General features: G+C 53.2%; 10 protein-coding genes across 10 annotated transcripts; 7 read left to right on the forward strand and 3 right to left on the reverse strand.

Moving 5' to 3' along the window:
• Positions 1-2,066: 2,066 nt before the first annotated feature.
• J4E90_005196 (uncharacterized protein) lies at positions 2,067-3,819 on the reverse strand (the record flags this gene model as incomplete). The annotated part of the gene is made up of 2 exons (XM_051434752.1): positions 2,067-3,107; positions 3,151-3,819. The coding sequence occupies 2 exons, from the start codon at positions 3,817-3,819 to the stop codon at positions 2,067-2,069; spliced, it is 1,710 nt and encodes a 569-aa protein (XP_051290776.1).
• Positions 3,820-4,091: 272 nt separating this feature from the next.
• Positions 4,092-6,613, forward strand: J4E90_005197 (uncharacterized protein; the record flags this gene model as incomplete). Its single annotated transcript, XM_051434753.1, has 2 exons — positions 4,092-6,511; positions 6,568-6,613. The coding sequence occupies 2 exons, from the start codon at positions 4,092-4,094 to the stop codon at positions 6,611-6,613; spliced, it is 2,466 nt and encodes an 821-aa protein (XP_051290777.1).
• Positions 6,614-7,808: 1,195 nt separating this feature from the next.
• J4E90_005198 (uncharacterized protein) lies at positions 7,809-9,879 on the forward strand (the record flags this gene model as incomplete). Its single annotated transcript, XM_051434754.1, has 2 exons — positions 7,809-7,815; positions 7,841-9,879. The coding sequence occupies 2 exons, from the start codon at positions 7,809-7,811 to the stop codon at positions 9,877-9,879; spliced, it is 2,046 nt and encodes a 681-aa protein (XP_051290778.1).
• Positions 9,880-9,912: 33 nt separating this feature from the next.
• On the forward strand, positions 9,913-10,830 carry J4E90_005199 (uncharacterized protein; the record flags this gene model as incomplete). The annotated part of the gene is made up of 2 exons (XM_051434755.1): positions 9,913-10,572; positions 10,630-10,830. The coding sequence occupies 2 exons, from the start codon at positions 9,913-9,915 to the stop codon at positions 10,828-10,830; spliced, it is 861 nt and encodes a 286-aa protein (XP_051290779.1).
• A 2,119-nt stretch (positions 10,831-12,949) lies between these two features.
• Positions 12,950-14,182, forward strand: J4E90_005200 (uncharacterized protein; the record flags this gene model as incomplete). Its single annotated transcript, XM_051434756.1, has 2 exons — positions 12,950-12,954; positions 12,988-14,182. 2 exons carry the CDS (start codon positions 12,950-12,952, stop codon positions 14,180-14,182), a joined length of 1,200 nt encoding a protein of 399 aa, XP_051290780.1.
• Positions 14,183-14,432: 250 nt separating this feature from the next.
• J4E90_005201 (uncharacterized protein) lies at positions 14,433-16,385 on the reverse strand (the record flags this gene model as incomplete). The annotated part of the gene is made up of 4 exons (XM_051434757.1): positions 14,433-14,906; positions 14,970-16,075; positions 16,128-16,263; positions 16,314-16,385. The coding sequence occupies 4 exons, from the start codon at positions 16,383-16,385 to the stop codon at positions 14,433-14,435; spliced, it is 1,788 nt and encodes a 595-aa protein (XP_051290781.1).
• Positions 16,386-16,958: 573 nt separating this feature from the next.
• Positions 16,959-21,128, forward strand: J4E90_005202 (uncharacterized protein; the record flags this gene model as incomplete). The annotated part of the gene is made up of 5 exons (XM_051434758.1): positions 16,959-17,240; positions 17,415-17,822; positions 17,873-17,893; positions 18,412-19,665; positions 19,731-21,128. 5 exons carry the CDS (start codon positions 16,959-16,961, stop codon positions 21,126-21,128), a joined length of 3,363 nt encoding a protein of 1,120 aa, XP_051290782.1.
• A 508-nt stretch (positions 21,129-21,636) lies between these two features.
• Positions 21,637-22,874, forward strand: J4E90_005203 (uncharacterized protein; the record flags this gene model as incomplete). Its single annotated transcript, XM_051434759.1, has 2 exons — positions 21,637-22,135; positions 22,195-22,874. The coding sequence occupies 2 exons, from the start codon at positions 21,637-21,639 to the stop codon at positions 22,872-22,874; spliced, it is 1,179 nt and encodes a 392-aa protein (XP_051290783.1).
• Positions 22,875-24,475: 1,601 nt separating this feature from the next.
• Positions 24,476-25,679, reverse strand: J4E90_005204 (uncharacterized protein; the record flags this gene model as incomplete). The annotated part of the gene is made up of 2 exons (XM_051434760.1): positions 24,476-25,387; positions 25,440-25,679. 2 exons carry the CDS (start codon positions 25,677-25,679, stop codon positions 24,476-24,478), a joined length of 1,152 nt encoding a protein of 383 aa, XP_051290784.1.
• Positions 25,680-26,138: 459 nt separating this feature from the next.
• Positions 26,139-27,620, forward strand: J4E90_005205 (uncharacterized protein; the record flags this gene model as incomplete). The annotated part of the gene is made up of 1 exon (XM_051434761.1): positions 26,139-27,620. One exon carries the CDS (start codon positions 26,139-26,141, stop codon positions 27,618-27,620), a length of 1,482 nt encoding a protein of 493 aa, XP_051290785.1.
• Between the last annotated feature and the right edge of the window lie 50 nt (positions 27,621-27,670).

Below are 27,670 nucleotides of genomic sequence, written 5' to 3' on the forward strand. Positions count from 1 at the left end.
CTTCGTTTCTCTTACCACGATCAACGCTTGTTCTGTGCTTATTGCTTACAGTATTACTGATATTTTCAAATCGATATGTTGTTCTATACAAGCATTTTGCTTCTGTCTATCGCATTTTGCGCTTCTCTAGGAGATACTACCAAAATACTCACTAGGTCTCCCACGCCAACACCGACGCGGCTGCACTCCCATGCACATCCCCATGTACCTACATCCACCAGCTCACCTCTCGCGATGGCGAAACAAGGCCATCCTACTGAAGGCCCTGCCTATTCAAGCTGGGCCCTTGCAGCGATATCGTCTGCATCTCTCTCCACTACATCCCAGTGCCCACCCCTCCATTCCCTATACGGCAGCGTCAGTTGCTACGATCCAAGCACAGAGCAATGCTGCGGCAAGAGGGGCATTTGCGAAATCACCCAAAACTGTGTCGAGGTCCAGCTAAACAACGGCACTATGGGAACAGGATGCTGCCCCGGTGGGACGTCCGCCTGTAATGGGATCTGCTTCGACGTATCCACATCCAAGTGCTGCGCTGCACCCGGTGGCACGCATGGACTTTGCTCTGCGAATCAAGACTGCTGTGGGAACATGTGCTGCGATGAAGGTGCGGTTTGTGCCAATGGATTCAACGGTCCGATGTGCTGGCAAAAGCATGATAAAGGCACTGAGGAGATTGAGGACCACGCCTTTATTCCACCAATTATTCCCGTTCCGAGTACGCAAAAGAGCGGTAGCGTGAGGATCAAAGCTCCCGGAATCTTCCACGCTCTATTGTTCTTGGCCCAGTTTGTGGCTGGTAGTTCCGAACAGGCCTTTCCCGCGACGCGCCTCCAATCGCTGCCAATACCGCACGGCATACGAAGCCCTGACATGGGCAATTTGACATCATCTCTGAACAAGCGCTCATCTTGTGAGCCATTGGAACCTTGTGGCAATGGCTGTCAATATAAACCATCAAAGTGCTGCTTCCGGGAGGATGGTACGTCTGGTTCATGTAACGCAGGCGATGTGTGCTGTCAAGAGTACTGTTGTCCTTCCAATACCATATGTATGATCGCATCTGTGCTGCACAGTTCCGGACCATGGTGCTGGCCGCCAGATTTACCGAGAGCAACAGCGAACGTGCCATACGATCCGTTTCCTTGGCCTCACGATGTGGACGGGGTAGGCTTCAAGAACACTCGTATCAAGAACGGGTTCGCTGTAATGCGACCATCTGGTGTACTTTGCGTAATCATTTTCTTGCTGTCATTGCTGGTTGCAAGCTCCGCCCTGGAATCAGTGTCGATCAATCTCACTACAAAGACTGTGGACGGGCTGCCGATGACTGTTCCCATTACTATGCCGACAAACCCGCCGATCGAAGTGGATGTTGACGTTGACATGTCCCAAAAGAAAGGTGGCGGTGGTCATGGCGGAGGAGGTGGAGGTGGAGGTGGTGGTGGTGGCCATGGCGGTGGAGGTGGTGGCGGCGCAAAACCTGGTGGAGGTGCTCCTGGAGCTTCCCCTGGAGGTCATCGCAACACAGCAGCACGGCCGGCCATCCCATGGCTCTTTCAATTTCTGGTCTGAAAGATGCCTTTCATGATGTCAGCTATTACCCTGCGGTATTAGCAGCAGGCGAAACCTTCGAGTCAGATCTGAAGCATGTGCAATAATCGTCACAGGTGTGTTTGGGCTGTCGGTCTGAGATTGCGAGCGAAAGGGTAGCGGCGAGTGCGCATTGTCTTGATTGTTTGTTCTTGCTGTGTACGATGAATGGGCACAGATACCATGCAGATGTAAGGCTGTTGGTGAATTTGTTTAGCCAATTTGAAGGATGTAGATACTGGCCATCGTGTCAGTACAAACGAAGTGAAGCACGTGAAACTTTGCAAAGACATCGATAGGCTCAGACTTGCCTTTTTTTATATCGAATCAATGGCACCAAATGCGTAGAGGATATCCTATCTATTGCTAGATAGGAAAGCCCCGAGGATAAGCATTGGTGCCTCAACCGCTTGCTCGGTTTGTAATCACAGCCAAAGGGAAAAGGGAAAATGAGAACAAAAGAGTGACTGACCTTATTGACTTAGAACATGCGTGCCTTTCGTCTTGCCCGTCTCCATTTTGGCAGTGCGAGCGCCGAATTGTATCGCACGCTTCTTCTCTGCAGCTACTCTTTTCATGCCCAAGTGCCATGCCAACAAACGAAGTGCCCGCTTCCCAGGCTCGAGCAGCCGTGCAGGGTCTTCGCTATCGGTGATTTGCTCCAGGCCGAAATCGCATTTGGACGTCACCGGAAGACGGAGGGTTAATGCTATGAAGTCTTCGTCCAGGAAAGGAAATCGGACTTCTCTACTGCTGTTGCTGATCACGCGATCATCACGACCCAAGTTTCTCTTTCCCAGACGACTGAAGTCGAGTTCAAGCTCTTCGATTAGGCCAGGGTATCCGCGCCGAGCAAAGGCTGTAGCGTGTCGTTGGTACCCACCGAAGAGCTCATCAGCACCGAGTCCGGAAAGAAGTACGTGCGCGGTAGTGGAGTAGGGCTCAGCTTTAGCCTTGCCCACAACGTGCGACAAGCCGACTCCGCGGGAAGCGAAGTAAAGTGCATATGATATGGACAGATCCATTTCTGTGTTGTGGGGATGCATCAATGCCATGACGGTGCTGCGATGAGCTTGTGTCTCGGTGTAGGGTACGTTGACCTCGACGAAACGCCACTCACGTCCAGGACAGATCTCTGCCAGCTCTGCAAGGGATGATCGTCCAGTGACACGGTCGGGACAGAGCTCGTAGGGACTGGCGTCTGGCTCGAGATTGGAGTGAATTCGAGGATTCTCAAACGCGACATTGAGTAGGTCGACAGGTTCGCTTAGTGGTACTTGGTCGTGACACATGCGCGCGAGGATTGTGCAGTCCAGGCCACCAGAGAAAAGAACGGCTACGCGTGTTTCCCCCGAAACTCCAAGCTTTGATTCTCCAGTCACTGCCTCACGTATGTGTTGAGTGCGCAGTTGAAGTGATCTTTCCAACGCCGCCCTTAGCTGTTCTACTGCCCCAGCATCCTGTGAAGCAGGGTTACTGTCGATAGTCTGGTTCATAGCTGGAAACGGCAGAGTCTGAATCTGTTAGCAGAAGTCGTGTGCCAGATGACTTACCTACGAAAGACAACTCAGAGTCCTCTTCTTGATCTGAGCGGCGATGCGGAACTCTCGTTACTGGGAACGAGTCTGACGTTGGGTCTGCCAGCTCTACGTCTACAACATAGATACCATCGGCTTCCACCTCAGCCCAAGACTCACCAGAGGCATTATCGCACACGCTAGAGAGTACAAGGGTGCCATCAAGAGTAGACTTTTGGAGCAGCGATCGCCTTCCTAGGCAGTCGCGTCCGTAGTAGATTCTTTGGTGCGATGCATCGTAAAAGACGAGAGCATAGGGGCCTCGCACGACTGACAGCAGCTCGATGACACGTCGCATAGACGCCTCGCGCGTTCCAGTACATGCGTCTAGAAGTTTGGTAAAGACTAGCTTAGAGTCATTACCATCAATTGCCTGTCCGGCAATGCTCCATGCCTCGCCGTTCCAGCAGAGGACGGAGCCGGTCGTATCATCCCTAAGTGGCTGCTCAACGATGTCGTTGCCGCGGAGAGCAAGAACCGTGGACAGGAAAGTCGCGTGAAGACGCGTTGAGACGTCCTTGGCGCTGGATTCGATGATGGTCTGGTGCTGCCCTGTGCTGTCTGGCCCTCTATTCCGGAGTAGTCGCTGGGTGTTGGCGTCAGGTATCACGTGTCCAGTCTGACTGAGCGAGAAGAAGATGCCGCACATGGCTGGGCTGATGAAATGGCGATGCAGGTGTGGTGTTGGCAGTGGCACGGCTGCAGTTGCTTGACGCGCTAGCGGCGGTGGCTCGGAGACTCGGCTTCTAGATGCCGGGAGACCATGCGGACGATTCACACACGCAGGCGCAGCAGACGTCAATCACCAAGGCACTTGACTTATATTTCCCCTGCGAGAGCTGTCGTGAGCTCTGTTCCAGACCCATGGACGCTTGATCAACCACCCACAACCCATCCATAATCTCCCGTCGCACTCGGTCTATGTCTCCCCCGAACGCAACTCCGCAACCCGATGCAGCCCGCGACAGCCACGCCGAAAGGGAGCTAGACAAGCTGGACGACCAGCACCATGTAGCCACGAGCAACCAGAGCGCGCCTTCCGTAGGGCAGCCCACAGACTCTAAAGCACCGACGGATGACGCGAACACGGCGACGGACGCGGGGCAGCCTAGCCATGTCGAGGCCCAAGACGAGGGGCATGCTGGCAAGGAAGAGCCGACAGATGGGGTAGAGAAAGCACCTGAAACATCAGAGGAGACGAATGCTGCCCCAACAGGTCTCGAGGAACCCCAAGAGAAGGACACAGAAGCTGCGCAGCAAGCATCTACCGCGCCGATAGACGAGCTCACCACCAAGACAGAGAACACGACGCTGGACCGAGCATCAACACCACCGCCAGAGCTCAGCGAGAAATCAGCAGGGAAAGCGCCCATACAATCGCCGTCGCCTCCACCTCCTCCACCCAAAGACGACAAATACCTCACAACCAGCAACGTGCCCAGCCGAACCACATCCCCAATGTCGCAGGAACGATCGAGTGGAAGAAACTCGGAAGATGCTGCGGCCGACGACTATGGGACGAACCATGACGGTACAAGCGACGCGGTAGACAACTCGCAGGAGGAGATACAGAGCATCATGGATCAGTTCCAAGGGGACGGTGGGCCTGGCGAGAATGAGATCATGTCGCCTAGACTGGAAATCGCGAACCCCATGCTGGAGTCGCCGTCGACCCCGTACCCCCCGCGACGATCAAGTCTCGTGCCGCTCGACAAGCCCCTTCCCATTCCGGCTGACGATTCAGCCTCGACCGCCCCGCTCCAATCACCACCTCCTCGCACCTCCTCCTTACATCGCGTCGGCACCGGCACATCCTTCGCCGAACCGTCATCGCCCAGCGCACATGCCTCGAAGTACAAGCCAGCGCAGCCAGCACCCGAGCCCGAACCAGACCTACCCTTCGACTTCCACCGCTTCCTCGAACAACTACGCCACCGCACAGCAGACCCCGTTGCCAAGTTCCTGCGCTCTTTCCTGCTTGAGTTTGGAAAGAAGCAATGGATGGTACACGAGCAAGTCAAGATCATCGGTGACTTCCTCGAATTCATCAGCAAGAAGATGGCACAGTGTGAAGTTTGGCGGACCGTCTCGGACGCCGAGTTCGACAACGCGAGAGAAGGCATGGAGAAGCTAGTCATGAATCGGTTATACACGCAAACATTTTCTCCTGCGATCCCGCCTCCAGAGCCAGCATCACCCCGCAAGGGCCGACGGAGACAGGAGCCGCCTGGACCAGGCCGAAGGGGGCAGCACCAAGAGGATGTAGAGCGAGATGAAGTCTTAGCGCAGAAGGTGCGCATATACAAATGGGTCAGCGAAGAGCATCTGGATATCAAACCGGTAGGCGACAAGGGCCGCAAGTTTTTGCATCTCGCCCAGCAGGAGCTATTGAAGATCAAAAGCTACCGGGCGCCTAGGGACAAGATCATCTGCATCTTGAACTGCTGCAAGGTCATTTTTGGGTTTTTGAGAACGTCAAACTCTGATCAATCAGCCGATGCTTTCGTACCACTACTCATTTACACAGTACTACAAGCGAACCCCGATCATCTCGTCTCCAATGTACAATACATTCTACGGTTCCGGAATCAGGACAAGCTTGGGGGAGAAGCTGGCTACTACATATCATCATTAATGGGCGCCATCCAGTTTATCGAGGGTCTCGACAAGACATCATTGACAGTAACCGATGAAGATTTCGAGAAGAATGTCGAAGCGGCCGTCTCCGCCATTGCCGAACGCCACGCAGCTGAAGAGGCTGAATCTTCATCTTCGTCCGCACTATTGCACCCTACTGCGCCTGGCCACAAGCGTATGCCATCACCCCATTATCATCATATAGCGGAAAAGACAACACCGCTGCGACCAGAGCTCACACAAAGAAACTCAATGGAGGCAGAAACCGCAGGGCCACGACGATCAACAAGTCTGAAGGATCGCAAGTCCGAAGCGGAGCAACCAGAGGAAGAGAACGCAGCCGTCGCAGGCCTACTGCGAACAATACAACGGCCGCTCAGCACCATCGGTCGTATCTTCTCCGACAACGACACAAACCATCCGTCTGGACCTGCAGCGGCCCAGAAACCACAATTACCGCCACGTGCGTCAACAGAGTTTCCCGGCAACATGAGCGAGAAGCAACGCCCGTCGCATGACGAAGACCGGCAAAGGCAGAGGTTGACGGCTGAAGACGCCGCAGCGCGACAGGCTTCAGCTGAAGCAGAGGAAGCGAGGCGGATTCAACGGCAGGAACACAAAGTCGTAGTCGAGACGCTGACAGGCATGTTTCCCCAGCTGGACCGGGATGTCATCGACGATGTCGTGCGGCAGAAAGAGGGCCGGTAAGCTCTTTTACGATTCATTCCATGCATGTTGACAAATACTAATGCTTGTCTAGGGTCGGTCTTGCAGTCGACGCATGTTTAGCATTAGCGAATCCTTGATAGACTTATTCATCTTCTCGGTCGAGTTCTTGGAGAAACTTGGCCTTTTCATAGTGAACCAAGAGCTATTTTACGTTGCATCATTTACACCATTCATCAGTTCCATATCTTACTTGTGCTCACCGCAGCAAACGCTTAAATATGCCACCTGCTCGTCGTTCGCAGTTTTGTAGTTCGCGTGGGCCTTAAGAGCACATGACTCTCCATTGGGACACATGGCAAACGATGGAAAGATATCTTGGTACGCATTTCCACAGCTGACGCGATGCTATGTGATATCCTACGCGGAAAACAAGAGCGTTTACTATGACATGTGCATGTTCGCGTTTGTATGCTTTGAACTTCTCTATCAGGTCTTCCTCGTTCTCTAATATCTCTTACTCTTTCAACATCAATTCCACGTTCAAGCATTGCTTCTACAGGCTGCTTCTCATGAGAAAGCCGAGATTGTCTTGCTAAACACAGCGACGTAGGTTCAGCGCCCTGTCGGTAAAGATGGTCGGTCACCACCACTCGCTCCTGCCTAATTCGCGCGGGCCACCGATCGAACGCGAACTGCGCGCTCTTTCACTTTCACTTTCACTTTCACTTTCACTTTCACTTTCCCACCATCTGATCTCGAGCTCACCTGATTCAATGACGCAACACTGCCTCGCTTATTTCGCACAGCCGATACTTTGTTCCGCGATAGCAAATTTGGTGTCGCGATCCAGCGACCCTGCCTCCCTCAACACTACCACCCGACATACCCACATCTTCCTCATATCTTGAACTCCTACTACTTCACTCATCTCTTGATTACTCCTGGTACACTCAGTCACTTTTTTTGCGCTTCGCGCACCCCACCGCCATCATGTATTCCATGTTCCTGGTCTACGCTCTTCTCCTCATTGTACTGTCCTATCTTCCTGTCGCCCACCATGTCTCTGACGTGTTGTTTCGCCATGTCCTCCACATCAATATCTTCGAGTTTGGGCTGCAAAAGCATCCCTCTGAAGACATCATTGCCCTTCTGTGAGTAATACCCAAGTGTGAACCATGTGTAGGACGTACACTGACTCCATAAACCATATTTCAGGCGAATGAACGCACTTTGCGCCTTACTCGCCCCACTAATCACCTACCTCTACTCCCTTTGCTTTCCCTCTCGCCACTCCGACAAGGAGCGCCCATCAGATTGCTCGATCGACATCACATGGATCGTAGGATCTCTTCATGGGATGCTAGTCTGGTGTTTTGGCAAGAAGAAACCCCAGACATTGTCTCTCTCCGATTGTAAGCAGTTCTACAGAAGCTTCTCGAAGATGGTAGATCTGTCAGACGCGAGGAAGAAAGCCTCCAAGATGTCGCGGAAAGACCTCCACCGGATAAACCGGAACAATGTCAGCCGTCGCTTTCATAATAGCAAGATTCGCCTGGACCGGGAAAAGCTTGAAAAGATCCAGCACGCCTTGGAAAACAAGAAGCTCTCACTGTCGGTTACTGCATTGGACGACGTCATCAACTCTCTCTTCTCCGACCTTGCCAAACCTTCAGCCTACGCTTCATTGCACACCCCAAACTTGGACAAGCTCAAACAAGTACACGAGTCTGTTACACGGTCCGATGCGACCAAAGACAGCCGAATTCGTACACTTGTGGCCGGTCACAACGACATGTCGGAAGAGCTTCGCCACAAGAATGCAGAGCTCGACATCGCTCGGACCGAAGCATCTGATCTAAAGGATGACTGTCAACGATTGGATGCGCAACTGCAAAAGCTGGCCGACAACAAGTTCAACATCGAAGAATCATTTCGCAAATGTAGGTACGACCTGCGACAGGCTGAGTTCAACCTCACCGAGAGTTCTCGGAGAGTGGCGAATCTCGAGACTCAAATTGAGCGAACGCGTATGTCCGCACGAGATGCCGACGAGCGCGCAGAAAGCATCAACGACGAACTTCAGGATGCAAACCGCCAGCTGAGAGACTCCGAGCGCGAACGTGCAAAGCTTGAGGACGAGCGCGATCGACTTCAGACTGAGTTGAAGACAGCCAAAGAGCAGCTGAACGGTGAAGCGGGTCTTGAGAAGAAGACTCGTCATCTGGACGCTGCCCACGAGCTCGTTCGCCAGCTCAAAGATGAAATCTCGGCTCTCAAAGAGCAACACGCAGATGTCGTCTCCAACAAGGAGAAGGACCTGAGAGAACTCCAAGAGATAAACAAGAACGCTATTTCTCGTAAGAGCAAGGAGATGCAGGATCATCGTAGGAAGTATCAAGTCGCTCTCTCAAGCAAAGAGAAGAAGAATGAAGACTTGCGCAACGATCTCACTGCTACGATCAACGCCAAAGATGCGGAGCTCGAAGGATTACGCGCCGAACATGTTGCCGCCATCACCGCTAAAAACGGGCAGCTCGAAGCCAAACACCAGTCTGAAGTCGCGATCATCACTCGCCATGGAATCGAAACGCGAAAGCTTCGCGAAGAGGTCGATTCGGTTAAGGTGCAAAAGGACGACAAAGTCAAAGAGCTCGACGCTTTGGTATCTAGCCATGATGCCGCAATGCGTGAGCTTCGTCAACAGCTCGATTTGGTCACTCGGCAAAAGGACGACAAAGCCCAGGAGCTGGAAGATTCACGCAACAAGCACATCGCTGACGCGGCCGACAAGGAGAAGGAGTTTGACGACATTGTATCTAGCCATGAAAGCCAAATGCAGGAGCTGCGCAAAGAGCTCGATCTGGCTAGGGACCAAAAGGCCGATGAAGCTGAGAGGCTAGAACTTTCGAGCACCGAACTTGCTGCCGCGATCAATCTCAAGGACGCAGAGCTGCAGGAAGCACACTACGAACTCGCCATCGCCGTCTCTTGCAAGGAATCAGAGATTGGCTCACTCCACACCAAACACGCCGCCGCCATCTCTGGCAAGGAATCAGAGATTGGCTCACTTCACACCGAGCACGCCGCTACTATCGCTCGCAAGGATGCAGAGCTCAAGAAAGCCCACGACGACTACGCCATCGCCATCTCTGGCAAGGAATCAGAGATTGGCTCACTCAACACCAAGCACACCGCTGTCATCGCCCGCAAAGATGAGGAGCTTGAAACATTGCGCGCCGGACACGCCGCCGCCATAGTCCGCAAGGACAACGACACGATTTCTTCTCTAGCGCCACAACAGACATCTTCAGCATCTGAAGGTGAAGAGAAGCGCCGTGCGGATCTTCTGAAGGCCTCGGTCGAAGTACAGGACGCGAAGATCATGGCCATTGGGAGGGAGTAGGATGCTCTCGAAGGCATCATCCAAAATGTCGGCATGGATCTGCTAACCGCCCTGGGCAAGTTCGGTAAACCTAAGAACAACTGCCATGACGCCATATGGGCAAGAAGACGCCAAGACCCTGAGCGTAAGTGTAAACCCATCCTGTACCAGACGATATCCACTGACCAAACGAAAGTATCGCTTCCGCAAGGTCTGACTTGCCTTGAGACGGCGATGGATATACGTCGTGTAAAGATTGAGCTGGAAGAAACGGTCGATCACCAGTGTGCATTCATCAAGAAGTTCGCTGCAGCCGTTGTCGAGGCTCATCCCGAAGTCATAGAGATGGCAAAGGCCATCGATGTCACTCTCGCCCAGCCTGCGCAGCAGGTGGTTCAACCCACCCAGGCGCCTATACCCGCGCCCGCCCCGGCGAAGATGACCCCAGAGAAGCCCCCAAAGGATACATGTGCCTGCGGGTACTTTTTCCTGGTGACAGATAGCCAGGATGCCTGCCGCGACCATCTCGACGGGTGCGATGACTTCGCGAAATGGACGCCCGAGAAGAAGACAAGCCTTCTGGGCAAGCTCGGTTTGACTGGCTACAAGCAGTCGAAGGCGACAAAGCCGAAGGCAGAGTCGATTACCTGCTGGCACTCCGAGCGTGAATTCGACAAAGTACACGGGCGATGGTTCCACGGCTCACATATCAAGGTAACATTATCCTATGCAACATCTATTCAGTGCCTCACTAACATACATGCGTTCTAGGTCTGCAAAAGGGGCGCCCCCAGCCTCCATGATGTTCCCGGCTCGAGCACACCAGGACCGAAGACTCCCGTCACCACACCTTCCAGACGCGCCCCCGTGATCGAGCACGGCTGGCAGAATACCGGGACAGCGAAGAAGGCCGAGACGTCAGTCTTTGTTTCTGGTGGCATGAGGTTCAGTAAGCATGCGCAGTCGCAGTAGATTCTACAAGGCTCTAGGTCCTTGGCCCGTAGAAGGGAGCAAGGACATTGAGTAGAAAGAAAGAGATGGAGACTATACCAATCAGTGCGACACCGCTAAACCGGGTGTCGTCATTGATGGCGAGGTATAGGACTGATACAGTGCGATGGAAGACGATGATTTTGTTGGATTGTTTTGGGTTTGCGATGGCGTTGATGGAGCAGTTAGTGTTTCGATACCCGTAGGATGATCTCAAAGTTTGACAGCACACACCGGTAACAAAGCCTATACAAATCAATAGTTCAGGTACCTGGGATTCCGTGACTTTGGCTACAGCAGTGATGAGGGTATCGGTGTCTTCCTGGACTAGTGCGGTGTTCGATTGGGATCTTCGCGCATTCTAACTGCAAGATGCTGGTGTGCGAGGCTGGTTGTCAGACCTCTGCACTGCATTGGGCGGTAAGAGCATATTCCGTTGAGTAGCTTCTCGTCGTTAGGTAATGGATGTCAGGTTGGCCACATCGAGCAGTGGCGGTGAAGGAGAACATTGTGCGCAGCTCTTTCAAGTGGGCTCCTCGAAACATACTGAGTAGTCGTCTTCTTGTCGACAAGTACCGAACTGGCAAGTGCGGCTCCAGCCTGTCAGGCAAGCTGGCGTTGGCGTTGCCAGGCCGAGTCACGACAGCGAAGAGCCACTGTGACTACGACTCCACTTCGACTGTCTGGACGCATGGATAGACTTCTTCGCTGTGGAGACGCCGCTGGGAATCGACTCGCAACGAGAATAGGGGACACCCACGACGCAGGTCCGCGGCTTCGTGCGAAGGTAAGTTCCGCGTTCGATAGACCGGCCAGTCCATCTCGTCACGTTGTCACGAATCTCGTCATCAGCGCCAGTCTTTTCAAGGACGAAATGGAATCCTAGGCTCTGGAATGCGATTGGCGAAACATCCAAGCATCGCCATATCTGGGTATGATGGCAGATCTCCAGGGATCCAGAACCGTAGCATAAACTTATTTGTTTGTTTGCAACGGACGACAGGGTCTCCGAACCCCAAAAGGGATGTGCCAGAAACGACGATGCGAATGTTGCCGGGTAGTTAGTAAGGAAGAGGCTCATGCGCAATTAAAGCTTGAGTAGTCGGGCAGTCCTAGGCCAAAGTCGTCGGTCGGCAAGCTCAGGTACCACTTCAAACTCTATGGCGCACAGGCCGGATCGTTTTAGCCGGCTGCCGCGGTGTACCTGGACAGAGGTAAGCATCGTGTAGCTATTTTCGATGCGACGTCTCTTCGTTATCATAGCTGCTGGTGAGAATCTCTGTTGGGAGAGGCGGAGGATGACGGATGTCAGTCGCGATGGTGCTGGTGGTGGCTGAAACGAGCCTAGCGGCACTCCTGGAACGGCGGATTCCACCACCTAACTGCAGCCAAGATAGCCGACCTCACGAACTCCTGCTTGCGCTACCACCCACATCGGTGTGCGACTCGACGACATCACGAATAAAGGATGCGCTAATGCTACTATTTTCCCCTCGAACGACCCGAGCTCAACCCACTTTAGTTTCAAGGCCGCAAGGCTGCACATTCGCACGGTGCGGAGAAGACAGGCTAACCTTCCCTCCCTGCGCACATCGGGGCATCTCCCGCAACTCTAACCTGCTTTATCCTCACTCTACCCTGCGCAGCTCAGGCATCTCCCGTCTACCTGCCGTCGATCCCGCAGCAGATAGCGTGAAACAGACAATCTAGACAACCCTTCATCACTCTTTCAATAGAGTCACTATGTTTCGAAACGAAGCTACTGTGAGGCTCGCCACCATCATGCTCAGGGGCCACTCTGGTCACTGACTACGGCTGTCTACTACCTACGAAGGTCTACCATGCGACTCAGAACCCTCGAGTATAAGACCTCATGTTCCCAGCGCCAAAAGTAAAAAGGCATCAGCTTTGATCTCATCTACTTCACACTTTCGCTTTCAGCAACCAAAAACACTTTCGTTACTACTCTACTCGACTTTATTAGTCCCTACTATCGTTTGTGCAGAGCACTTCACTTCTATCACATTTTTACTCGATCTCATATCGCCAATCGTCCAATACTCGACTTTCGTCAAACACATCAACATCAACAACAGCAAACATGAAGTTCCAAATCGCTCAGGTTCTTGCTATCGCTAGCATCGCTACTGCTCTCCCTACCAACTACGGCTCCGGCTCTGGCACCACCCCAGCTGCTCCCATCACCACTGGAACTTCTCCCAGCTACGGATCTGGCTCCAGCTCAGGCCCCAGCTACGACTCTGGTGCTTCCGATGAGACTCCCAGCAGCGGCAGCGGTGGAAAGCCCAGCTACGGCGGCGGCATCGGTGCCGGTCTTCCTGGACTCGGTGGCTCTGCTGGTGGCAAGGGCGGCCTCGGTGGCATGATCGGTGGCTTCATGCCCGGCGGCGGCAAGCTCCCTGGCCTCGGTGGCTCTGCTGGTGGCAAGCTTCCTGGCATCGGTGGTGGCCTTGCCATCCCCGGCATTGGCGGCGCTGCTGGTGCTGGAGGTGCCGCTGGTGGCAAGGGCGGACTCGGCGGCTTCGGTGGCCTCATGGGCGGACTTGGCGGCGCTGGCAAGGGCGGACTCGGTGGCTTCGGCGGCCTCATGGGCGGAATCGGCGGTGGTGCTCACGGAGGTGCCAACGGCGGCGCTCACGGAGGCGCTGGTGCCGGTGTAGGAGGAGGAGCTGGTGCTGGTGTCGGTGGCTCCGTTGGTGGAGGTGCCCACGGCGGTGCTGGTGCTGGTGCTGGCGTTGGAGGAGGAGCTGGTGCCGGCGTCGGTGGCTCAGTCGGTGGTGGAGCAAACGGCTCTGTCGGCGGTGGTGCCAACGGCGGTGTTGGTGCTGGTGTCGGTGGCGGTGCATCTGGATCCGTCGGTGGAGGTGTAGGAGGCTCTGTTGGAGGTGGTGCCAACGGCGGCGCTGGTGCTGGTGTCGGTGGCTCTGTTGGAGGTGGTGCTTCCGGCTCTGTCGGAGGTGGCGCTAACGGAGGTGCTGGTGCTGGTGTCGGTGGCTCAGTCGGTGGTGGTGCTGGTGTTGGCGGTTCCGTCGGCGGTGGTGCCAACGGCGGTGTTGGTGCTGGTGTCGGTGGCGGTGCTCACGGTGGTGCCGGTGCCGGTGTTGGTGGCTCCGTTGGAGGTGGTGTTCACGGCGGTGCTGGTGTCGGTGCCGGTGCTGGTGGTAACGCTGGCGCTGGTGTTGGCGGCTCTGTTGGTGGCGGTGCTTCTGGATCTGTTGGCGGTGGTGCTGGTGCCGGTGCTGGTGGCTCAGGCTCAGTTGGAGGTGGTGCTTCCGGCTCTGGATCTGGCTCCGGCTCTGGCTCCCACTACTAAGCGCTCGTAGCTGAAGCATCACGCATGCTTCTTGTACATTAGACTCTGGATTGGACGAACGTTAGGATTCGAGATATGACTTTTAATTCATCACTTTACTTAAAACCTCCACTCTTTTGCAACCTACTTTGACCCTCTATGTTCCCTTGATTCAGACGAAGCAACTTCGACTATCAGCAATTCCCATAATCTCAGACAAGCGGCAGGTTCAGAAACAACACAGCTCCGTCATTGTCACTGAGGTCAGCTCTCACTCCAACATACCCAGCACAGCCTCCCAAGGCCTCAACTCCAGCTTCCCACTCTTCGCCTTCTCATCCAACTGCCTCTCGTCATAGTTGCCAGCAACCCACTTCTTCACTTTCAAGTCGCCCATCTTCCCCCACACTATCTGCTCTCCACTGAAGTTCAGCACAGTGATGAAGGCATTCTTCTCACTCCACCGCCGATACGCAACGACCTTCTGATCCTCCATATCAAGCATCTCGAAATCACCGTACACGAAGACGTCCTTGTTCTCCTTGCGACACTCGAGACCGCGCTTCCAGAATGCGCGCACGGAGAGCATACCGGGCGAGGGCTCAGGATTTGCGAGTTGAGCTGCGGCGTTGATGCTGGGATAGTCGTCATTGACGCGCATCCAGGGTTTTCCGCTGGTAAACCCGGCTCGGGCGGATGAGTCCCATTGCATGGGTGTTCTGGCGCTGTCGCGAGCTTTGCGTTGCTGTGTAGATAACATTAGGTAGTCAGCTTATGTCTCATTTCCTAGCGTACGGCCTGGACTTACCATGATCTTGGCTGCTAGGGCCTGCTTTTCAGCATTGCCGGGGTAGAGGTCGCGGTACTTCTTGAAGAAGTTTATGCTTTCAATGTCCTTGTACTCCTCGGGTTTCCACTCTTTGGGCACGTTGCGCATGCCAATCTCCTCACCTTGGTATACATACAACGTTCCAGCGAGGGTAGTCTGCATCAAGCACAACAATTTTGCGCCATACTCACGCCACTGGTCGCTGTCATCGGTAAACCTGCTTACACTCCGAGGCTGGTCATGGTTTTCCACGTAGAGCGAGTTCCAGCCGTCGCGCTCGAGCATCAGGCGCTGCAGCCTGTTCACGATCTTCTTCAGATCCCGCGCATCCCATGGTTGTAGGGTATACTTGAAATCGCCGGGTACATTGTCGATGTCCACCAAGTCGAAGACGAAGATCATGTTCAACTCTTCGTTTTCGGCACCGACGACTTTGATGACTTCGTCGTCATCGCGAACAAATGGCATTTCTCCAACGGTGAGCGTATCGTATTTCGAGAGCACGTCGCGCCGAAGTTCCTTCAACCATTCGTGTAGTCTTGGGCCGTTGGCGTAGTATTTGTCGCCAGGCTGGTACTTGTTGTCTTTGACCGAAACGGCCGCATCGGGGAATGTCTGAACCTTCGATATCATGTTGATGACATCCATACGGAATCCAGAGACACCCCTGTCGAGCCAAAAGCGCAGAATTTCATGTACGGCTGCGCGCACATCGGGGTTTTCCCAATTGAGATCCGGCTGTTCGGGCGTAAAGAGCGATAGGTAGTACTCCTGGGTCTTCTCATCCCAAGTCCACGCAGAGTTTGCCTCTCCTAGAATCTGCGCCCAGTTGTTCGGAGGTACGCGATTTCCTTCAGCATCGTATTTTGCAGGCTTCCAGATATACCAGTCGCGTTTCGAAGATTGCTTTGATGAACGCGAGTCCAGAAACCATGCATGCTCTTCCGATGTATGATTAACCACGAGGTCCATGACGAGTTTCATGTCACGCTTCTTGACTTCTTTGATCAGGTTGTCAACGTCGGCTAAGGTGCCATAGCTGGGGTCGATATCCTCGTAGTCTGCAATGTCGTACCCCATGTCCGCTACAAAAGGTCAGTATGTGCATAGCATACATTTTGAACATTCAGGACTCACCTTGTGGGCTCTTGTAGATTGGCGATACCCATATCACATCAACACCGAGGTCTTTCAAGTAGTCTAGCTTTTGTGTGATACCAGGGACGTCGCCCCAACCATCGCCATTGCTGTCTAGAAACGAAGCAGGGTAGATCTAATAGCCATGTCAATATCTGCATCGGCACAACCGCGAGTCGTCCATACCTGGTATACCACCGCTTCTTTCCACCAGTGGTGCTTGTCGGTTCCGACATACAGGTCTTTCTTTTGCGACATTGTGGAGATTCTACCTGATGACAAGAGGCGTGGTGTCGTGAAGTTTCGTTGTTTTTAGCATTGTGAAATGCGGTGCATAGTGGTTCACGTCATAGCCGTATGTGGGTCGAACCAGTCGCGATGGCCAACAGATGTAGTGCATCTCAACGCGTGGGTGTCTACGTGGGGCGCGTCACCCTCCCGATGTCGCGGGGTAGCCGTTGTGCCGACACCCAGCCACTCAGACGGCGACACCAAGCTTGCCCTGGTATTCCCCATTTCGATGCATCTCCAGATGTGCTTTCAGTAGTAACGTGCATTGTAACCTGGGGCCATTCGCGCAATATGGTAGATACTGTGAAGATCGCGTTGGCTGGCGTAGCTCACGCGCCAAAATACGTCACCACGCGGCTGCACGGCTAGGCACGCGACCTCCTACCCTCCACAGAAACCGGATGAATGCTACCGTGCAGCACGTACCTACAACAACACTCCATGTTACCCTCGCGTTCTTAAAGCTTCAGGAACCCCACCGAATCCGGTCCGATAACACAAAAGACCAGCTTACACCAAAACCAAGAGAGCTCAGAAGCTATGACGTACGACAACGATGCTGAGGAAAGAGGCACGTCCGGCTCGCGCACTCCACTCCTTGGAAGATCAGCGCATCAGAGGATAGGACAGGAGAGCGAAGGCCCTAGATGGACCTTGACGAGTGTCCTACAGTTCTTTGGTGGTGGCATCTATGCTCCCGACTCCACCACGTATGACCCCCTGGAGATTTTGCTCAACACCGAAGACGCAGACGAAAAAGACGAACTCACTACGTTATGGCGAGACAACAAGCTCAGTGAGCTCAACTTCGTCGGCGTTGTGGTAAGTCTCCGAACATCTCTTTTCGTGGCCAATACACTCGGCGCCGTGCCTTCCACATGGCGCATGCTTTACGCCGAATCGTGACATGGCTAGGACGGGCACCGTCCGTTGCATTGGCTTTCCTCAATCAATATCAACGTTCTCGATAGCATCCGACATGCTAATACATGACAGGCAGCGCTTTTAGCTGGCGTCCTCACATCCACCGGAAGCTGGCCGAACATCTTGCCAAATGGGAAAGAATCGCCATGGTCTGTGCGCACATCATGGTACTGCGGTATCATATTGTCGCTTTTCAGCATCCTTACAGCTGCTGATCAAACCGTACGACTGCACCGGCTTTCATCACATCGCGATGGATTAGCCAACATTCGAAAGCTGATTTCCAAGACGAATGGCGAGAAGAGCCACTCATCCAAGACTGGACGTCGGACACCTAGCTTGCTACAAATCGTCACATGGCAAATGCCAGTGATGTTTTTGACTTCCGCTACTGTCTGCATGGTCGTTGGAATGTTCCTGCATGTCTGGTCCGCCACCACACACCTGCACCATCCAACACTGTGGGACGATAACACTAAGGTGCGTTCGTATGGCATCCGTTCTACATCATGCACTGACTCATCCAAAAGGTTGCAATCACGTTTAGTACTGTCGCTATCCTCGCAGTTACGCTGTTCTTCGTCGGCCAGATCTCGCTTTACTCTCCAATTCGACAATGATGTCATACACACGGACAGATGTTGAACAGATCTGGAATTTTGGGGGAGCCCATACTCGGCTCAGGCCTTCGAAGGCCTTCCTTCATACCACTATAAAGACGATTTTCAGCGATTTGGTACCAATTCCACAAGTGTTTCTTCATTACTCGACTACTAGCAATTCCTATTCTGATTGTCGAGCTTGCGCTGGCCTCCGCAGTGTCGTTTGCTCAGTGCGCCTGACCTAATCACGCAATTAATTCAAGGGTATAAAGCGACGGAAATCGCCTTCCTCAAGACTTCTCTAGCCAGTCACTCTGCGGTTCGTCAGTTAAACGCATTGTATAACGCTCATGTCCACCTGTTTCACTACTCGAGCAAATTGGCCTTCGTCATTGCGGGGTTTCCCTTTCTACAGATAGGGCTTGGCTCGCCAGCTCCCACGCGACCAATACAAATTTCCACATCAGCTCACCGCATTTGTTCTATACGTTGCTCACAAACTCAACCACGACCTCTATATCACAACATCTTCCCCCACACCAGCACTTCCCGTATATAATCCGCCTAAGCGACACCTCATGGCGACCGTATCAACAGCGGGCTCGTACGAGCAGTACAAGCTTGACACCAACCGGTTCATCTTTTGGCTCATCGACACTGCGCATAAGCGGGACTACGACATCGCTGATCCAGCTAAGATTCACCAGCCCTCGAAACGGCTGAAAGGCAATGCAAGAACGCAAGCAAATCAAGCGAGCGCCACCTCGACCGCTTCGAAGACGAACTATATCATCTCCACGGAAAAGATCCTCGACTTAGCGAAGTATCTCGCAGACCATAAGGAGACCTCGACAATGCCTAAGTTTGTTTGGTACTCCTACAAACGGGCTGTAAGAACGCGCCAGGCCTACGCCGACCGCTATGCTCAGGAAGAACTGTCGGAGACGGCTTCGGACGATGGCCACATCTACTTCCTGTGGCTGCTGAAACACTGTCATACCATCCTAAAGAAGAAGATCGCAGTGCAGGCGGTCAGCCGACCGGAGAATGCAGCACCTGCGCAACTTCGATTTAACATCGCGACTGAACCGACTTCAGCGCCATCTCTCCTTCCGATACCTGGATCCGCACCGCAGGCTGTTGATCATAGTCAGGAAACCGCACTGGAAGAAATCACAGCTGCTGAGGCCGAACGAGAAGCAAAAGGTCACAAGCTGGATGAGCTGGCTCGGAAATTTGAGCTCGACATGAAGGTGAAACAAGACGCGGAGGCTGAACTCGAAACGGAGAGGAAAGCCAAAGAAGAGATCGCTTTGAGGAAGTCTTGTCTGGCGGACGATATGCGCATCATCGTCGAGCAGCTGGAGTCCGACTGGAACGACACTCACAAGGCCGATGGCGATGAAGATTACTTGGATGAGACCCGAGCTACTCTCATGACGGAAGCTGCGTTCCATCTCATACGCCACAAGGAAGAGGCCTTGGTACGAGAAGCTCATGAGAAAGGTCTGCCGCCATTTGATCCCTCTCTCGATAACGACGACTTCTTCGGTAAGACCGCGAAAGCGCTCAGAAAGATCGAGACCGAGCGACGTTCACAACCAGGAGAATATTTGTTCTTCGTATCGCGGTCGATCATCCAAGATGATATTGCGAACCGACACACGAACGAGGACTACGACTTCCTAGTACACTACTTGTTTGAAGCAGCACTAGAACCAGTAAGTCTTCCTTGGTTCAACAAAAGTCTGATCTATATCCACACTGATTACTGACCATTGTATAGCAAGCCAGAAGGTCACATGAGGAGCAGTACCGGATGCCACTACTAGCAGGAGCATTAGACGCCACTTCTCGGGCATACGGTTCGCTAGGTGCTTTCGAATTTGTCTCAATGGCTCTGATATTCGCTGCCGAGTTGGCGATCAGAATTCGATCGAAAGACAACGATCATTCGGCGAGGCATTACCGACCAATATCATTTCGGGCGGTACAAGAAGAAGTCCAGTTCGCATCTTGGGACGAGCGGAAAATCGCCTTCCCACATTTACTCCAGCAAGTCACAGATTCAGCGTATACACACCGAGGTCTGATCATTCACCGGCCATTCTCCCATGCCCGGTACGCTAAGATGCGGATGTTGGCGTCTGAGCATCTGTTCTGCGGTTTGCAGAACGACTACCCGATGCCAGTGTGGACTCGTGAAATTCGAGATGAGGTGATGATGGGTCTCGAGGCGAGAAACGTTGCCAATGGCATTGGCGACAGGTCTGCGCGCCAAGTGACCGCCGCTCGGTACGTTCTTCCACCACGGGACGGCGACTTCTTGCGTAACACCATCCCGACTCTGAGAGCGAAGCTTTCCCTGGTTCACCTTTTGCTGCGCGAGGAAATGGGCCTCGGCTTTGCGAATCTCAGCCCGCAAATCTTCGCCATAGCCCATTTGTACAACTGCTTCCAAAAGCGGGGCTGGATCAACGGGGTCTGGCCGGAGATTGAGCTCATCATGGACCGGCATTCGAAGAAGATCTTCTCCACCGCAATACCCACGAAACCAGATGAATTCTACTCGCGCCTACTGCTTGTAGCCGGGTACTCAACCACGTTCATCAAGAAAACTCGGAATGCGGACAAGGACGTTTACAGTCGCCGCGATTTTGGGAAAGCCACCCACAAGACGTGCGAGCTGGAACCACTTCCGATGACGAAGATTCTCCGCGACTATGTCCACCAGAGGGAAACGGGAGTGCGCACCTGGTATCGCATGGATGAGGAGATGGCCAAGCACAGTAAAGTTTCTTCGCGGACGCAGGGTTCGGGCGACCTGAACATCTTGTCATTCATCAAAGAGCTTCGCAACTCGGAAGAGCTTCCTCGCGTTCTGGACCGCCTGGAATTTGACTACATCAGTCTGACGCTGCAATGCAACGAGCTTTGCGAGAAGATCGATACCGAACAAGCACAGCTTAGCGCTACTGGAGGGAAAATACACAAAGAGGCGGACTGGAAGTCGCCCACCAGCGACGGATTCATGATTGTGGCAACGCTCCTTGGAGATCTCGACCGCGTTGTGATGAAGAAGAAGCGCAATCCCAAGGGAAACATGGACATGGCAGATACGACTAACGTTGTTGACGCAGCTGTTCAAGTGCTGCAAGGCTTCCTGGATGGGCTGAAGAAGTAGGAGAAGAGGCGGACGGCATGATTAGGCAGTAGACTTGAGCAATGATACCCCAAATAGCAACTTCGCGGAGTAACTCGGATGGACCATGATTGGAAAACCTCCCGTATAGCAAAGATGCATCAAATATGTGACTTCACACCATCTTCGCTTCATGGCTGGTTTACTGCACTGATACCAGACCGGCTCCCCACCTGTGTAACAATTCAGCTCATCTCATCTGTCGTGTAAAACTTACTCCGCATCTCTGCAACCCGGTTGAGATCCCAAAATCCACATCCGCCAATCACATCGAGGCACACGGGCTGCGGCTGACTGATGGCTCGGGATCACGACGCCACTAATAAAGCTTCGTATATGCACTCCAGATCTACAGTGCCCGTGGAATGGTGTGATAGTTTCCCGCGCCGGCTGGAATGCTGGGAGTCAGAAGTGTCGCGAAAGCTTAAATTGGAACTAGAGTCTCGCATGGTAGTGCCAGTGTAGTATCCCAATCTTGCCCTTTTGCAACATGCGTCTTCTCGATCTCTATTCCGCTAGTGTTTTCTTGTTCGGCGCAGCATCTGCGTACGGCTATCCAAGCAACTCATGTGAAGACTTGGCCTTGGTACTTCCCAACCGCACCTTCTTCCCCGCAGCATCAACCTACAACGCATCAATCCAATCATATCCATTCCTTCAGCTTCGTCTGCGACCATCGTGCATTGTCCGTCCAATATCCGCAGAAGATGTAGCAATCGCCATCAATATTCTGCGAGTGAGCAACAGCACCAAGTTTGCGATCAAAGGAGGTGGTCACAACGCGAACGTTGGCTTCAACAATGTCGATGAGGGCGTTACAATCGACATGCAGAGCATGAACAAGGTTGAAGTTGCGCGAGGAAATCAGGTCGTGAGGGTTGGTGCGGGAGCGCTGTGGCAGGACGTATATGACGAGGCTGAGAAGCGGGATCTGACAGTACTTGGGGGTCGCATTGGCGTCGTCGGAACTGCTGGCTTTCTGACAGGAGGTAAGCTGAGATTCGTGTGACCAATTCGTGAACTTACAAGACTAACCGACATCGCCCAGGTGGTATATCTTTCTTCAGCCCAGAGCGTGGATGGGCATGTGACGGCGTCGTCAACTTCGAGGTCGTACTCGCGAGCGGGAGGATTGTCAATGCCAATGCGACATCGCATTCTGACCTCTTCGCAGCGCTCAAAGGAGGGCAGCTCAACTTCGGCATAGTCTCGCGCTTTGACTTGGCATCCTTCCCTGCTGGTCCTATCTATGGTGGAAGAATCGTGTTCGGGCCCAACGCCACCACGCCTTTGCTTTCTGCATTTACCAAGTTCAAGCTCGGAGAATATGACCCATATGCAGCGGGCTGGGTCACTGTACGATACAACCATACGGCAGCGACGTTCACCCCAGTGAGCATCATGTGGTACACACGGCCAGCGCAAAGGCCTGGGGCACTGAAGGCGATTTTCGAGACCAAGCCGCAAGTCATAAATGGCATGGTTGAAGCTCCCATTAGTGAGCATACTAGGAACGCATCGAGACAAGCAGCCGCGAATCCTCAGCGCACCATCTGGGCGACGACCTCTTTCGCCGTCTCGCCAACGACCATTAATCGCATTCACACCTTGTGGAAGCGGGTCGTACCTGAGATTGCTGCACAGTACGCCTACGCCAAACCAGTCGCGGAGATAACCTTCCAGGCTCTTCCCGCACCCCCTCGCAATGGCGCATCGCCCAATAGCTAGGCTTTGGACCAGACGAAACGCCAGAGAAGGATCTGGTATTCTTGCAGATTATCTTCACATTTGAGGACGCTGCCGCTACCGATGGTTTCGAAGAAGCTTTGAAGGATCTGGTAAAGCTAGTGGAGGGACTGACGAAGGAAGAGGGTGTTTTCCATCGGTACAAGTATCTGAACTTTGCAGCATCGTTTCAGGATCCGCTGGGAAGCTATGGCGGAGTTGAGTTAGGAAGGATGAGGGAAGTGGCGAGGAAGTACGATCCAACGGGTGTTTTTCAGACGCAGGTGCCGGGAGGGTTCAAGCTGTTTTGATACATATGGGCGCGAATGTGAGGAGCAACGGGCGTGAAGACATCGCGGGCGCGTCGGTGGGGTGGCTGGGACGCGTCCACGCCCACGGGTGCGGGCGACATCGTCCAAACCCAAACTGGCTAGTGCAGGGGTGAGCTCCATCAAACCTACGCAACCACGACCGCCGTCATTTCGTTAGAAACTTGCGTCCAATATATCGAATGCGTTGCCCGTTGCTATGAACTCTACGCGATGTATCAGTGTCATTAAAGATGTAAAGTTCTAAAGAAGGCGGATGTCAAGGCGTTCCGCTGAGCCGCCCGCGATGCTGGCGATTTAAACGCAAATGAGTCCACGGGCACGTGTAATTGCTCCTGTGCTCTGAGTTCGCAAGACGATGGTTGATCGAGACCGCACGAGGACGAGCTTTATCAATGATCGCGACTAGTATCGCTTCCGTCCTTACTTTATTACCATACTGAACGCTTTCCCGAGGTCCTCAGATGGTATGGTGGACATTACGAACGATACGTTCCCTCAGCTCTTGATACCACTTGCAGGATCGCTGACAACCTACTGCTGTCTGTCTAATTTGGTCGGATCGAGGGAAAATGGAGACAGTGAAGGGCCCATGGAAGTGGCGGCTCACATTCACTGTCATGGGAATCGCCTAGCAAATTCTCTCTCACTGCAAGTAATCTGTAGCACGGCCACAATATCTGTACAACTCTTGGGAAAGAATTTGCCATAAGCAGCCGTGTTGCGCATCAAAAACTCTTCTTCTCGCCGCATCAACCCAACCGTAGGTACAGATCATCAATCAAGTCAACCTTGGATTACATCAACAACCACCAGACAAAGTCCACGGGTTATCCAGATACACTTGCAACCCTCGATCAGCCTTTCAATACCTCGAAATCGATAGTCACACCTATACCTCGGCAGTTTACTTTACCAACACCGCGCATATTCACCGTGTCAAGATGGACCCTGTGACAATTGTTCTTTGGGTGTTCGTAGCCCTGCTAGAGATTTGGCTGGTCTTCGCCCTCGCATACGCCGGGCTGCAGAGATACGATGGACGGAACTTCCTCCAACGATTCGTGGCCGCTTTGCTATTCCGGTTGTAGGCGACGGAGTGGAACGAGGGTGACGCATGAAGCTGAATGGGGAACACACTTGGAGGAAATGGGGCGTTGCGAGAAATGGAGTGGAGTCATCGGAATGATACGCAGTGTATGCGTCGACGGAACATCACGCAGTATGGCCAGAGATAGGCTGGACGTGAAATGATTCTATGTTTGTCACATGTCCCTACAACTGCAGTTCGTTTACCATTTCCTCCCCTGACAGCCCTGCAAGCAAATTCTTGACACTCTCCGTAGCCATCTGTACCCGTGTCTCAATCGTAGCGCTTCCAATATGCGGCACAAGGACAGCTCTCGGTTGTTTCAGAATCGGGTGATCAGCTGTAATGTTGGGCTCATTCTCAATCACGTCCAAGCCGGCACCGAAGATCTGCTCTTGATCCAGCGCCGTCACCAGTGCATCAGTGTCGATGATGGGGCCTCGCGCGATGTTGACGATGACAGCGAGTTTCTTCATCTTGGAGAAGAAGTTTGTACTCACGAGATGCTTGGTTTCGGGCGTGAGGGCGCATCCAACAACGACTACATCGCTCTCTTGTGCGAGCTGGTCTGTGCTGTTTGCTGGCTCGATGGGGATAGTAGCGTTCTTAATCAGGCCGAAGTGGTCCTCTTTGACGGGCTTGCCAGGCTTGGATGTGAGGTAAATGACCTTCTTGATACCGAACGGCAGTAGTCTCTGCAGCGAAGCCTGTGCAATCCTCCCGAATCCCAAGAAGCCGATAGTTGATCCTCGGATCTGAGGGCCAGTCATGAGCAGTGGATGCCACGGCATCTGAGGCCATTCGCCCTTTGCGACTTTCGTCATCGACTCTCCACCTCTTCTTTGGGCCATGAGAATAAGCATGATCGTAAGGTCTGCTACGGCGTCGGTGAGACATGTTGGTGTGTAGCCGAGGCGTACATTGCGCTTCTTCAGCGCATTTCGGTCAACGTGGTCGGTTCCGACGGAGAATGAAGCGATAGCTTTTAGTTGCGATCCGGCTGCTTCTAATAGCTCTTCATCGACTCTATCTGTGAGCATAACCAGGATTCCGGTCGCACCTTTTGCATTCTCGAGAAGCCATGGGCGCGGACATGGCTGTATGCATATCGTCAGCAACCCGTCTTTATCGCCAGTGACGGACACTCACCTTTTCGGATTGCCATTGCACAACTTCCAATTCTTCCTTCTTCGCATCGAGAAGACTTTGCGCCTCGTCGATTAATTGTCGCGTTACAATGACCTTGGTCTTCGCCATGTTGGTATTGAATCGTGCAACTGAGGGGTTACCGCGATCGGCGTTAGGCGGGGTAGAGCTCGAGTTCGTCGCAGTAGCACCGTCACGAGGAGTTGGTGAGATGTGCAAAGAAACTTGCGATAATCTTTGCATTGGAGTTGGATATGTGCTAAGCAGTCACTGTCCCCAGACGTTCATCTTTACAACTTTGCTGCCGGACATCATTGGCCCGAAGCATCCGCCAATCAGCGTTGGAGTAGGAAAAGCGAATCCACCCTCGGATGAGTCGTCTCCTTGCCTTCCAATACTATCATGTACCGGGAGACGAAGAGTCCCTTATTAGACGTCGTGGAATTCAGAACGTCGAATTGGGTATATTTGAAGCAACGCCCGTCGCCGCCCACGTATCGCGCTGGAAAGTGACGCTCCCAAAGTAGCAGGTACAGCCGATGCGCGCCCCACTCTCACCATATCACCTCTTCTCCATCTCTATCTTCGTTGTCAAATGTCTCGTTCAGCGCTGTAACTGTTACCATTCATGAAACTTGACACAAAGCAATCCCTCGAAACCCCATTGAGACCAGAGACAGGAACCACCAACCCGAAGTAGCCATGGAGGAACGAGCGCGCATCCCCGTCGCGCCACCCATCGCCAATCCACTGCCTTCGTACTGGCACGACCCCAAGTCTCATCTTGCTAATGTCACTGAGCCAAAAGCTACAACGGTTACACAAATCTACGATTATGTCGTCATCGGCTCCGGGATCTCAGGCACAATGACCGCCTACAATGTTCTCAACACCTGGCCAGACGCACGCGTGGTGATGTTGGAAGCACGTGAAGTCTGCTCAGGCGCCACGGGTCGCAACGGCGGACACACCAAAGCGGCAAGCTACCGCAGCTACACACACCATGTGCAAGAGCTTGGCAAAGAAGAAGCATTAAAGATCGCGAGACTAGAATATGCCAACATTGTTGAGACGCATCGCATGGCAGAGGAATTGGGTTTGAACTGCGAGAGTGAATTGTGTAACACGGTCGATCTTATCTACGATAAGCCTACTTTTGAAGCTGGCAAGATGGCGATTCAGATGCTGCGAGTTGATGCGGAAGAGCAGGAGAAGGAAGTGGGAAATGCTGCATGGTACCAGATCCATGAAGATATTACGGATATACAGAGCAGATTCTCTGTTGCAGCGGAAAACAGCAATCTAACGATAGGAACGAAAGAGAAGCTGGCAGGCGCCTTCGAATACGTAGCCGGCAGAATCCACGCATATCGTTTTACCACCGGATTATTAGCGAAGTGTGTCAAGAAAGGGCTACAGCTGTGCACGAATACGCCAGTCCACGACATCCGTCCCTCGGCGAAATCGGAAGGCGAGAGCGGTAGCCGCTGGGATGTATGTACCCAAGAAAGCACCATCACATCCAAAAACGTCATCATCGCAACTAACGGCTATACACCTTACATCATGAAGGAGCTGCAAGGAGCCATCGTGCCAATGCGTGGACAAATCACCGCACAGCGACCAGGAACCTCGACGAAGCTTCTAGCTCCATTACCGACAACATACTCGTTCATCTACCGCGATGGCTACGAGTACATGATTCCTCGGCCCCTGCCAGACGGAGAACAGCACATCGTCATTGGTGGTGGTTTGGGCCGTCTTCCTCAGGCCGGTCCGAGCGAGTACGGGACGGTTGACGATAGTACCTTGAACCCAGAGATCTCCAACTACCTCAACGAGAGCTTGACTGGGTATTTTGGCGCCGAAAACTGGGGTGAGACGTCTAAAGAAGAGACATCGCGCCGTATAGTACAGGAGTGGACGGGTATAATGGGCGCAACGGCTGACGGACGGCCGTTTGTGGGTGAGGTGCCAGGTAAAGAGGGCCTGTGGATATCCGCGGGGTTTAATGGGCACGGTATGGTGTTATGTTTGAAGTCTGCGGAGGCGTTGGTGAAGATGATGGAAGCTGGAAGTACGAATGGGAAACCAGAGTGGTTCCCCAAGAGCTTTTTGATGACACAAGAACGGTTGGAGAAGTGCAATTTTCGTGGTCGTACCGATATGCAGGTATCTGAATGATTAATCTGACAGATAACTCGTTATCAGACACTCTGATTTTTCTACAACAT

The sequence above is a fragment of the Alternaria incomplexa genome (genome assembly GCF_024043165.1).
Source record: "Alternaria incomplexa strain BMP 0042 chromosome Unknown scaffold_7, whole genome shotgun sequence".
NCBI lineage: Eukaryota > Fungi > Ascomycota > Dothideomycetes > Pleosporales > Pleosporaceae > Alternaria > Alternaria incomplexa.